The 14,163-nt window shown below is 44.4% G+C and overlaps 1 protein-coding gene across 1 annotated transcript in view; it reads left to right on the top strand.

Annotated features, from left to right (window-relative positions):
- LOC110504409 (E3 ubiquitin-protein ligase SH3RF3-like) overlaps positions 1-14,163 on the top strand; it is a 73,771-nt gene that overhangs the window by 36,835 nt on the left and 22,773 nt on the right. The window contains exons 2-3 of the mRNA XM_036974886.1: positions 12,352-12,627; positions 13,393-13,488. Of these exons, the coding sequence (XP_036830781.1) occupies positions 12,352-12,627; positions 13,393-13,488 (372 nt within the window). The remainder of the gene's footprint in view (positions 1-12,351; positions 12,628-13,392; positions 13,489-14,163) is intronic.

The following is a 14,163-nucleotide window of genomic DNA, read 5'->3' as shown; positions in this document are numbered from 1 at the left end:
GGTCCTTCTTGCCCGGTTGCTCAGTTTGTTGGGAGGGACAGCTCTAGGCAGTCTGGGTAGTGCTATATCTTTTCAATTTTCTGATGATGGAGACCACTGGGCTTTTGGAAACTTTCAACACTCTAGAAATATTTTGTTTTACTCTTCCCCAAATATATGCCTCATCACAATTATATCTCAGAGATCTACAGACAGTTCCTTGGACTTCATGGTATCGTTTCTGCTCTGACATGGACTGTCAACTGTGGGACCTTATATAGACAGGTGTTTCTTTCTAAAACATGTCCAAACAGTTGAATTGGCCACAAATGGACTCCAATGAAGTTGTAATGACATCTCTAGGATGATCAAAGGTAATTGGATGGACCTGAGATCAATTTGGAGTGTCATAGCAAATGTGTGTGAATACTTTCACTGTAATTACCTTACTGTGATTGTTTTCAGTTAAATTGGTCAAAAAAACAAAAATAGCTTTTAAGTAAAGAACAATTTCTCAAGCAAGAAGTTTGCTTTGACTGTCTGGTAGTGGTTTGATTGGGTAGGGGGGAAATAAAAATGAGCTGTTATCGACATAACATTGTGAGAAACACATTTTTCTTAGTGCTTGGTGAGAGCGTGATTCTTATATGGTTATTCAGCATACAGCCTTCCCACAACGCCCTGGGAATGGTGCAGGATAGATTATTGGCTTTGGAACATTATCAACACATTTAAGGAACATAAAATAACATTATTGATTACTTTTAACATACTGTAACTTTTCCTAAAAGTTCAAACATGGTTGCATTTAATTACATTTTTGGTAATGTTCTAGGAATGTCCTCCGACTGGTTTGACATTGGGAATGTTCTAAAATAGTTCTGAAAATGTTAAGAAACAATGTTCTTCTGTGGGAATTTCAATAATTCAACATAACGTTTCCTACAGGTTTCCTCGTAGTTCTATTTAAAGTAATGGTCTCGCAACATTATGAGAACGTTAACAAACGACATTCTTTGGAAATTTTAGTACTTCAGCATAATCCTCTCTGCAGGTTTGCTCATGGTTATATTTAAAGGCATGTTGTCAGAACATTAAGAAAGCTTTCCAAAAAACATATACATATACATATATACATATACATATATACATATATATACAAAACTATACATTGTTGTCGTTAATGCTATTTATCAAATAATTAACTACGTTTATAATTACGTGATTAAATTAATCTGGTAACCATTAACTCAGTAACCTGGGGCACCACGGGAAAAGTTTCTTTAATGAGTTACCGTTTCCCAAACTAACTCAAAGAATACCAGAATATCGATTTCGAAGCAGTCACTAATCAATTAATTTTCTCATCGGTCATTCTGAGCATCGCATAATTCGTAAATCTGCACAGACCCTGGTCTGAGAGAGAGAGAGAGAGAGACCTTGCCACGAACTGCCGCTCTTATGGGTCAGAACTATAATGCATGTATTTACTTGTTGAAGGTCTCCGTTGGGTATCTCTTCGTGGGCCGAGTTCCGCTTAGTGGGATAGGTTTGGCCGACACCCTGTTCTTTCGATAACCGCGTCTCCTTCATTATCAGGTGTAAGTCTGATTGTCCACACAATGTCAAAATGTCCTTTCTCTTGGTTGTCTGTTTCCGTGCACCCGTTCTGTGAGAGTGGTCTTCTTAGGAGGCTAATCAGCCGTGTTGACGCTCCCAGCTTGTGTAGGAGGGCTGTGTAGGCTACCGATGACTTGAAGAGAATAACCGCTTGGTCCTTCTTGAATTCACCTTCTTAGATACAGTACTCAATCATAGCATTGATTGTTAAGAGGTTCCCTTTGTCCTCTTCCTCGTGTTGCATTTCGGGGTCACGACTAGTCATAAACCTCGTCTACGATGTAAATTGTTAACTTGCATGTTTTATACCCCAGGGGCATTCCCGTCTTTATGACACCCTCTCTGGGTTCCCTGGGGCGTGGCTAGTTACAAGGCAAGGTAATAACATAACAAAATCGACATTCATTTTCATACTCCATCTATCATTGTTACCAACATTTTGGCTGATGGAACATAATGTCCCAAAGTCTATTTACTGCATGTTACAGTTCTGAGGTAGATTCTCCATAAGGCCCACACAGGCATTCCAGTCCCAAACCCTAAAGGAAAAAGGATTTGTCTGCAGCCTTAAGATTTACAATGGGCGTGAGGTGTCATAACCCCCCCATCAATCCCTCTGTACCTCCCCCCTCTGCGGGAGGGAGAGATGTCTCTGTAGAACCGTGATCCACTGTAACCTGATCCTCACAGGCCAGTCATGAAAAAACGTTCACGGAATGTTTCAATAAGACTTCCCCAGGGCCACACTGCCTGCCCTCCAGGACATCTACAGCACCCGGTGTCACAGGAAGGCCAAGAAGATCATCAAGGACCTCAGCCACCCGAGCCACGGCCTGTTCACCCCGCTATCATCCAGAAGGCGAGGTCAGTACAGGTGCATCAAAGATTGTACCGAGAGACTGAAAAACAGCTTCTATCTCAAGGCAATCAGACTGTTAAATAGCCATCACTAGCTGGCCTCCACCCAGTATCCTGCCCTGAACTTAGTCACTTTCACTAGCAGGCCTCCACCCAGTATCCTGCCCTGAACTTAGTCACTTTCACTAGCAGGCCTCCACCCAGTATCCTGCCCTGAACCTAGTCACTTTCACTAGCTGGCCTCCACCCAGTATCCTGCCCTGAACTTAGTCACTTTCACTAGCAGGCCTCCACACAGTATCCTGCCCTGAACTTAGTCACTTTCACTAGCTGGCCTCCACCTAGTGCCCTGCCCTGAACTTAGTCACTTTCACTAGCTGGCCTCCACCCAGTATCCTGCCCTGAACTTAGTCACTTTCACTAGCTGGCCTCCACCCAGTGCCCTGCCCTGAACTTAGTCACTTTCACTAGCAGGCCTCCACCCAGTATCCTGCCCTGAACTTAGTCACTTTCACTAGCTGGCCTCCACCCAGTGCCCTGCCCTGAACTTAGTCACTTTCACTAGCAGGCCTCCACCCAGTATCCTGCCCTGAACTTAGTCACTTTCACTAGCTGGCCTCCACCCAGTGCCCTGCCCTGAACTTAGTCACTTTCACTAGCAGGCCTCCACCCAGTTACTCAACCCTGCACCTTAGAGGCAGCTGCTGTATGTACATAGACATATTTTACCCTGTTTTAGACTGTTTTACCCACTTCATGTGTTTTCTAATCAAGGCCATTTTATTAAACTATTGCTGTACATATACTATTCTATGATCCTACGTATTCTTCAGATATACTACATATTCTATCCACGTATTCTTCAGATATACTACATATTCTATCCACGTATTCTTCAGATATACTACATATTCTATCCACGTATTCTTCAGATATACTACATATTCTATCCACGTATTCTTCAGATATACTACATATTCTATCCACGTATTCTTCAGATATACTACATATTCTATCCACGTATTCTTCAGATATACTACATATTCTATCCACGTATTCTTCAGATATACTACATATTCTATCCACGTATTCTTCAGATATACTACATATTCTATCCACGTATTCTTCAGATATACTACATATTCTATCCACGTATTCTTCAGATATACTACATATTCTATCCACGTATTCTTCAGGTATACTACATATTCTATCCACGTATTCTTCAGGTATACTACATATTCTATCCACGTATTCTTCAGATATACTACATATTCTATCCACGTATTCTTCAGATATACTACATATTCTATCCACGTATTCTTCAGATATACTACATATTCTATCCACGTATTCTTCAGTTATACTACATATTCTATCCACGTATTCTTCAGATATACTACATATTCTATCAACGTATTCTTCAGATATGCTACATATTCTATCCACGTATTCTCCAGGTATACTACATATTCTATCCACGTATTCTTCAGATATACTACATATTCTATCCACGTATTCTTCAGGTATACTACATATTCTATCCACGTATTCTTCAGATATACTACATATTCTATCCACGTATTCTTCAGATATACTACATATTCTATCCACGTATTCTTCAGATATACTACATATTCTATCCACGTATTCTTCAGTTATACTACATATTCTATCCACGTATTCTTCAGATATACTACATATTCTATCAACGTATTCTTCAGATATGCTACATATTCTATCCACGTATTCTCCAGGTATACTACATATTCTATCCACGTATTCTTCAGGTATACTACATATTCTATCCACGTATTCTTCAGATATACTACATATTCTATCCACGTATTCTTCAGGTATACTACATATTCTATCCACATATTCTTCAGATATACTACATATTCTATCCACGTATTCTTCAGATATACTACATATTCTATCCACGTATTCTTCAGGTATACTACATATTCAATCCATGTATTCTTCAGATATACTACATATTCTATCCACGTATTCTTCAGATATACTACATATTCTATCCACGTATTCTTCAGATATACTACATATTCTATCCACGTATTCTTCAGATATACTACATATTCTATCCACGTATTCTTCAGATATACTACATATTCTATCCACGTATTCTTCAGATATACTACATATTCTATCCACGTATTCTTCAGGTATACTACATATTCTATCCACGTATTCTTCAGATATACTACATATTCTATCCACATATTCTTCAGGTATACTACATATTCTATCCACGTATTCTTCAGATATACTACATATTCTATCCACGTATTCTTCAGATATGCTACATATTCAATCCATGTATTCTTCAGAAATACTACATATTCTATCCACATATTCTTCAGGTAGACTACATATTATATACACATACTGTCCATAATGTCTAAGAAACATATGGTTCCCAGAACCTTCTGTAGCTGGCTGGGTTGGTCGTCATTGTTTTCTTGATAACCAATTAACCCCTTTGCCAAAGAGCACCTTCTATCTACTACTGTGTCCCTCCCTTCTTTTTTCCACAATATATTTCTATATTTCCTATGGAGAGAGACAGGAGATATAGCAGCCTGGGAGTGGGAATACAGAAATGACTCTCTCCTCTCTCTCTTAGACAGTCATTAGCTGAGTGATTATCAAAGAGGAGCAGGTTTAATAGAGTTGATATGAACCCAGAACCCTGCAGTCTGTTACGTCCTACCTGCCCGTCCACTCTAACACACTCTCGGTCTGTATCTATGGCGGACTACTGACTCTGGGGCAGCACGGTGGGTCAGAGTGGATGGCTCGGAGGGACAGAACTGTGCTAATGAGGTTTCTATTAGAAAGGAGATTAGTCTCTCCTTAACACACGGTGTGTGTGTGTGTTGTTCTCTATTCCCAGATTCCATGACAGCGAGTGAATAATGGCTCTGTAGTGATCTCAGCCAGTGTCTCAGTGGCAGGTTTTCCCCTGAGCAGGAGAGCCAATGGGCTGAGCCCAGCAGAGCCGGGAGAATGGAGGAACAATAGATACTCTCTGTAGATGTGTGTGTTGGTTTTCTGCCTCAGTTTCCTACTGGGGAGAGGGAGAGAGGATAGAAAGAAACTTTAATCAAGCTTTGCCTTTCACTAATCTCCCTTTATTTAAATCTCCTCCTCTCGTCCTTGTCCTTCCCCCATCCATCCCTTTATCCCACAGTTTAATAAGAGTTTAATACGCACACACTACTGAGCCATGTCCTTTGGTGTGATACTGTTATGTTGACTCTCTATGGACACGCAGGAAGTCAAACCTTTTCCTAAAATATACTCCACAACTGTTTATTGTTTTGACCATGTGAGAGTAATCTGTTAGGGATTTGGAGAAGGCTGAACACACACACGTAAACACACACTTACACACTTACGAAGCTAGGACACCGACGTCTGGAGGCTTGCCAGAGGTGGCTCACACACACACACACACACACACACACACACACACACACACACACACACACACAAACTTTCTCCCTCTCTCTAACATTACACTAACTGCACAGTTGAAAGCCAGTAATTCAGATTCAAAGTTTTTAAAAAGTGTGTCCGTCTTTGGCTCTGAACTAGCTGTTACCATATGGTATGAGGAGGTAGGAAAGGGAGACAGGGAGAAAGAGATGGCCACAACGCTAAGCTAAGAAGGAAAATGTTATGAGATGGATAGAGAGGAGCGAGGCAGGGATGGAGGGATAGAGGAGGGGAGGGATGACAAGGTGAAGACAAGTCTGAGATGGATCAACTGCTGTTCCAGGGAGGATCCCTGGTGTGTGTCTGTGTAGGGGGGGTGGGGGGGTTGGAGCGGCATATCTCAGTCAAAGCCTAGTTCAATGGAGAGTAGACATATAAAGTTACTGGAGAAACTATCTAAAAAATGGTCTAAAAGAAACACACACACACTCTCCCCCCGTTAGTCTGTCTCAGTGATTCACTGCGTTATTGATCCACTTGCCATCTATTATTCATTACCCCCCCCCCCCCCCCCCCTCCCCCCCCTTCACATACACCTGCACCCCTGGTCTTCCACCATAGACACTGGCTGCCTTGGCAACATGGACTAACATTCTGCACGCTGGGAAAGAAAGGGGAAACACAACACCACTTTACAACATCCATCACTTACTAACTGACACACAGACACACACCACACACACACACAACACTCTGCACTTCATGGAATGTAGGCCTAGATTCCTTTGCCATGAGGTCACCTCTGAAAGTACACACACACTCAGCTCAGGGAATGCTAATGAGGTCTAATTGCAGGAACAGACAGGGTATGTATGTCTTAATGTACATGTAAATATGTGCAACATAACCCAGCCAGGTAAAATGATGACAACGAGCTCTGGGTGACAGTCAGAATCCCATTGTCCTAACAACTAGAGGAGAGGGGGTATCATAATCACTGTAACATCACTATAATAACATGACTATAATAACATGACTATAATGACATGACTATAATAACACCACTATAATAACATGACTATAATAACATTAATATAATAACATCACTATAATAACATTACTATAATACCGTCACTATAATAACATCACTATAATACCATGACTATAATACCATGACTATAATAACATCACTATAATAACATGACTATAATAGCATCACTATAATAGCATCACTATAATAACATCACTATAATAGCATCACTATAATAGCATCACTATAATAGCATCACTATAATAACATGACTATAATAGCATCACTATAATAGCATCACTATAATAACATTACTATAATAGCATCACTATAATAGCATCACTATAATAACATTACTATAATAACATCACTATAATAACATCACTATAATAACATCACTATAATAACATCACTATAATAGCATCACTATAATAGCATCACTATAATAGCATCACTATAATAGCATGACTATAATAGCATCACTATAATAGCATCACTATAATAACATCACTATAATAACATCACTATAATATGGCAGTGGTTGGTTGAGGGTGACACTACTTCCAAGATGGGCATGCAGGCAAGCACTCATTAGCTAGCAAGCTCACATCAGATACCATAACACCACTAGACAAAGTCTTAACCTGATGACTCCATACCCTCTGGCCACACATGGTTCCTGTTCCTCCTATTCTGATCAGATTTCTAACATGTGTTAACATATGTTAGGAGTAGAGAGAGGAGAAAGAGTGGAGGGACTAGAGATGACTGTGAATTCACACTCTTCCTAAATAAAAGCAGAACTCCCTCCTCTGTGAGACAGTAGTGTGATGAACAGACAGGATGTATATTTAGCTGCTCTGGTTAACTTAACACTTTGTTACCACTGAGAGCTAGAGCTGAGAAGATCTGCCAATTAACTCAGCCAATAGCATATCTTCTGTTAAGTAGCACCCAATATAATCTCCTCTGTTAGTTAACAACCCATAACATCTCTTCTGTTAGCTATAGCAGCCAATACAATCTCTACTGTTAGCTACTGTGTAGTAGCAAATTGAATATCTTCTGAGATCTGAACAGGCCTATAGTTTGTCTCTGGCCAGACATACTGAGTTAGCTGCTGACAAACAACGGGATGAAACAACAGCCTATTCTAAGGCCCATTGTGTTAAATAATTCGATTTGATGTCCCGAAACATTGGTTGGTATGTGTATGTCTGAATGAAGTTCATGTGTTAGGGACAGACTCAGTGTTAGGGCAGCCGTACGTGATCTCCTTCAGAAACAGCAGGGTTGATGGAATGCTGCTCTCGGAACAGGAATATAGTTACAGATTTACTATGCTATTACTGGAGGTCTACACACACACACACACACACACACACACACACACACACACACACACACACACACACACACACACACACACACACACACACACACACACACACACACACACACACACACACACTAATTCTCCAGTAGCTGTAGCAGAGAGGTAACGTAACGGCCCAGTGCCCCTCCAAGGACAAAAATTATTTATTACTGAGAAGAGAAGGAGAGGGGAGAGGGAGACAATCGAGAGGGAGGAAGAGAGAAAGAGAAGAGAGGGAGGGATAGAGGAAGAGAAGGGAGGGAGGGATAGAGGAAGAGAAGAGAGGGAGGGATAGAGAAAGAGAAGAGAGGGAGGGATAGAGGAAGAGAAGAGAGGGAGGGATAGAGGAAGAGAAGAGAGGGAGGGATAGAGGAAGAGAAGAGAGGGAGGGATAGAGGAAGAGAAGAGAGGGAGGGATAGAGGAAGAGAAGAGAGGGAGGGATAGAGGAAGAGAAGAGAGGGAGGGATAGAGGAAGAGAAGAGAGGGAGGGATAGAGGAAGAGAAGAGAGGGAGGGATAGAGGAAGAGAAGAGAGGGAGGGATAGAGGAAGAGAAGAGAGGGAGGGATAGAGGAAGAGAAGGGAGGGAGGGATAGAGGAAGAGAAGGGAGAGAGAAGAAGAAAACTGCTAGCCAACAGACAGACAGACACAGGAGCAGATGGGATCTCACTGCTGCATAGGGGGACTAGGCTGTCCTGACACACACACATACACACACACCAGCCCTCTCTCTCTCCTGTGGTGCAGTAATTAGAGGTGTGTGAGCCCAGTGGGGATCAGTAATGGTGGGTTTCTCCTGAAAGCCCAGGAGGACAGGGAGAGGAGTGTGTGTGTGTGTGTCTGCGTGTGCGTGTGTGTGTGTGTGTGTGTGTGTGTGTGTGTGTGTGTGTGTGTGTGTGTTTCCGGGGGTGGGGGCTGGTGTCACACAGTTTAGCTTGGTAGCTGACTGACTGGTTCAGTAGCAGTACTTTAGCTTTGTAACTGACTGACTGGTTCAGTATCAATACTTTCGCTTTGTAGCTGACTGACTGGTTCAGTAGCAGTACTTTAGCTTAGTAGCTGACTGACTGGTTCAGTAGCAGTACTTTAGCTTTGTAACTGACTGACTGGTTCAGTATCAATACTTTCGCTTTGTAGCTGACTGACTGGTTCAGTAGCAGTAATTTAGCTTAGTAGCTGACTGACTGGTTCAGTAGCAGTACTTTAGCTTAGTAGCTGACTGACTGGTTCAGTAGCAGTACTTTAGCTTAGTAGCTGACTGACTGGTTCAGTATCAATACTTTCGCTTTGTAGCTGACTGACTGGTTCAGTAGCAGTACTTTAGCTTTGCAGCTGACTGACTGGTTCAGTAGCAGTACTTTAGCTTAGTAGCTGACTGACTGGTTCAGTATCAATACTTTCGCTTTGTAGCTGACTGACTGGTTCAGTAGCAGTACTTTAGCTTAGTAGCTGACTGACTGGTTCAGTATCAATACTTTCGCTTTGTAGCTGACTGACTGGTTCAGTAGCAGTACTTTAGCTTTGTAGCTGACTGACTGGTTCAGTAGCAGTACTTTAGCTTTGCAGCTGACTGACTGGTTCAGTAGCAGTACTTTAGCTTTGTAACTGACTGCCTGGTTCAGTAGCAGTACTTTAGCTTTGCAGCTGACTGACTGGTTCAGTAGCAGTACTTTAGCTTGGTAGCTGACTCACTGGTTCAGTATCAGTACTTAGCTTTGTAGCTGACTGACTGGTTCAGTAGCAGTACTTTAGCTTTGTAGCTGACTGACTGGTTCAGTAGCAGTACTTTAGCTTGGTAGCTGACTGACTGGTTCAGTATCAGTACTTTAGCTTTGTAACTGACTGACTGTAGCTGACTGCAGGTACTCAATAAAGAATTAATGAAGATTAATAGACTGAACTCTGGTTTTACTATACCATTACACACACACACACACACACACACACACACACCACACACACACACACACCACACACACCACACCACACACACCACACCACACACCACACACACACCACACACCACACACACACACACACACACACACACACACACACACACACACATACACACACACACACACTGTCAGCAAGTAAGACGTGTTTGCATGTTATCGTTATTCTACAATCTAACCCTTACCAGCTACAGTTTAAATGACTTTTTCGTAAAATTTTAAGCACTTGTGTGTGAGTGAGGCCATAACAACATTCTGCTTAGAGGCAGGAATGTCCCAACACTGTGTATTAGTGTGTGTGTATTAGTGTGTGTGTGTGTGTGTGTGTGTGTGTGTGTGTGTGTGTGTGTGTGTGTGGTGTGGTGTGTGTGGTGTGTGTGTGTGTGTATTAGTGTGTGTGTGTGTGTGTTAGAGCAGAGCTAATGTAATGATATAATGCAGGAGAATGTGTTGCACATTAGAGCTTCATGATGTGTGTGTAATGAGCCGCAGAATGGAAGAGTACTACCCTCCCTCTCTTCTCATCTGTCATTGCCTTTCTCTTTCTCTCTCCCCCTCTCCCCGCCTCTCTTTCCCTCTTTCCCTTTCTTCTGTCATCTGACTTTCTGTGTGGTGTTCATGTCAGTGGCAGGACAGTGGGGGAGAGGGAGAAGGAGAGAGAGCACACGTATACACAGTACACAGAGATATAGGTGCATTTCCTGGCCTTGCATCAGCTCTGTGTGTTGTGTTCTGGGCCTGGAGTGTCAGGCTGCTGTCAGATCAGTTAGAGCCTCAGGCTGTGTCTGTCTGTCTGTCTGTCTGTCTGTCTGTCTGTCTGTCTGCTCTCAGGGCAGGGCTGGAGATACATGCTGACATGCCTTACATCGAGTTGACCTCACACGACCACTGGAGACGAACAGCATGCCATGAACATACAGCAGGGTGACTTCCTGCTTACTTACATCAACAACAACATAACCCAAATCTGCCAAGAGACTGACAGTATTGGTTCTTCCCAGTGTGGACAGGCAGACTTGGAATTGTGTTGTTGACATAGGCACTGAGTACAGGTTCTAACTTCCTTAAGTATTTCTTGATCTAACCTGTCTCTCTCTCTCCTCTCCCGGCCCTGCCCTGTGGGAAGGTCTAACGTCTCTCTCCTCTCCTCCAGAGTGTCCCAGCCCTGCCCTGTGGGAAGGTCTAACGTCTCTCTCCTCTCCTCCAGAGTGTCCCAGCCCTGCCCTGTGGGAATGTCTAACGTCTCTCTCCTCTCTCCTCCAGAGTGTCCCTGCCCTGCCCTGTGGGAAGGTCTAACGTCTCTCTCCTCTCCTCCAGAGTGTCCCTGCCCTGCCCTGTGGGAAGGTCTAACGTCTCTCTCCTCTCCTCCAGAGTGTCCCTGCCCTGCCCTGTGGGAAGGTCTAACGTCTCTCTCCTCTCCTCCAGAGTGTCCCTGCCCTGCCCTGTGGGAAGGTCTAACTTCTCTCTCCACTCTCCTCCAGAGTGTCCCTGCCCTGCCCTGTGGGAAGGTCTAACGTCTCTCTCCTCTCCTCCAGAGTGTCCCAGCCCTGCCCTGTGGGAAGGTCTAACGTCTCTCTCCTCTCTCCTCCAGAGTGTCCCTGCCCTGCCCTGTGGGAAGGTCTAACGTCCCTCTCCTCCAGAGTGTCCCTGCCCTGCCCTGTGGGAAGGTCTAACGTCTCTCTCCTCTCCTCCAGAGTGTCCCAGCCCTGCCCTGTGGGAAGGTCTAACGTCTCTCTCCTCTCTCCTCCAGAGTGTCCCTGCCCTGCCCTGTGGGAAGGTCTAACGTCTCTCTCCTCTCTCCTCCAGAGTGTCCCTGCCCTGCCCTGTGGGAAGGTCTAACGTCTCTCTCCTCCAGAGTGTCCCTGCCCTGCCCTGTGGGAAGGTCTAACGTCTCTCTCCTCTCTCCTCCAGAGTGTCCCTGCCCTGCCCTGTGGGAAGGTCTAACATCTCTCTCCTCCAGAGTGTCCCTGCCCTGCCCTGTGGGAAGGTCTAACGTCTCTCTCCTCTCTCCTCCAGAGTGTCCCTGCCCTGCCCTGTGGGAAGGTCTAACATCTCTCTCCTCTCTCCTCCAGAGTGTCCCAGCCCTGCCCTGTGGGAAGGCTCTCTACTCCTACGAGGGGAAGGAACCCGGAGACCTGCAGTTCGCTAAAGGTGACATTATCATCCTGCGACGTAAAGTCGACGACAACTGGTACCACGGGGAGCTGAACGGTTGTCACGGTTTCCTTCCAGCTAGTTACATCGTGTTGTTACGGCCGCTGAGCCAAACTCCACCAACAGGAAAGGCCCTGTATGACTTTGAAGTGAAAGACAAAGACCAGGACAAAGACTGCCTGGCATTCTCAAAGGTACACACACACATGCACACACACACGCTAAGTCGCTGTAATCCACTGTGTATGCATCTATGATAGACCACTGAATGGTTTGTGTTTATCTACTCACTCTACCTTCTCCTCTGTCTGTCTTTCTACCTCTATCTGAATATAGTTATTCTCCTCGTGTGTGGGAGAGAGAGAGGAAGAGAGAGAGCAGAGACCCTCTCTCTCTCTCTCTCTCTCTCTCCCCCTTTCCCAGCACAGTGTTTGTGATAAACAGTGATTTGTATTCCCTCCGCTCCTCTCCTCTTTAAAGCTCATAATTTGTTCATGCTGTTACACACACTCATCCAGCTAAGTACACTGGAGAATGCAGCATCTCTTGTTCTCTCTATCATTCTGTGTGTGTGTGTGTGTGTGTGTGTGTGTGTGTGTGTGCGTGCGTGCGTGTGTGTGTGTTCCTCAGCAGCACCTGGTCTGGGTTCACACACTCTCTCAGGATGGATCTGGGGAAAGTGGGCCAAGTCAAAGGACAGAAAGACACAGACACACAGTTCTTTCCACACACACAGACACACACAGAATCACAGCTGCAGTTCCCTAGCTAAATGTCTGAATGGAAGGATGGGCTGAAATTCATTAGGAGAGAGAGAGAGAGAGAGAGAGAGAGAGAGAGAGAGAGAGCGAGAGAGAGAGAGAGAGAGTGAGAGAGAGAGAGAGAGAGAGAGAGAGAGAGAGAGAGAGAGAGAGAGAGAATTCCTGGTGTCCTTAAAAAACTTCCTGTCTGTTTAATAGGATGAGGTTTTGACAGTGATCAGACGAGTGGATGACAACTGGGCAGAGGGCATGCTGGGAGATAAGATCGGGATCTTCCCCATCCTCTATGTAGAGGTAACAACTCACTCTCTCACACACACACACACACACACACACACACACAGGGGGTCTTATTAGATAGAGATACATCAATAATTAAGGGTCTTCCATCACTTTGACACGGCATGGAGTGTGTGTGTGTGGTTATCTCTGCACGAGGTGGTTTGGGGGGGGCATAATTAGGGTGTCCCAGCTGGAGTGGAGCATTGAGGGAGGGAGGTGGGAGCTCTCTCTTCTCCTCTGCTATGCTATCCTCCTGGCTCCTCTCCTCTGGTGGTGTGGCTCTGCGCCATTAACCCTTCACACCCCTTTAATCACACTGCAGTTTGACTTAGGAGTGGGTGAGGGTGGAGAAGACACACTGCAGTTTGACTTAGGAGTGGGTGAGGGTGGAGAGGACACTCTTGCCACAGTGTGTGTGTCTCGCTTGCCCTTTTCGCAGTGCAGATATCAGCTCATCAGCTGTAGTGTCAGACTCATCTAGTGTACTTAATGCACCACACACACACACACACACACACACACACACACACACACACACACACACACACACACACACACACACACACACACACACACACACAGTGAGCATAGCACTACTCAAATGAAATATGACCACAGAGAGCAAAAAAGCACATGGTGGAGGATGGGTCTGCCTCAGGGAAGAGCTAACGCACACACACACACACA

The sequence above is a fragment of the Oncorhynchus mykiss genome, chromosome 3 (assembly GCF_013265735.2).
Source record: "Oncorhynchus mykiss isolate Arlee chromosome 3, USDA_OmykA_1.1, whole genome shotgun sequence".
Taxonomy (NCBI): Eukaryota; Metazoa; Chordata; class Actinopteri; order Salmoniformes; family Salmonidae; genus Oncorhynchus; species Oncorhynchus mykiss.
The sequence above is the reverse complement of the archived record's forward strand: the minus strand, read 5'-3'. Positions and strand labels throughout refer to the sequence as shown.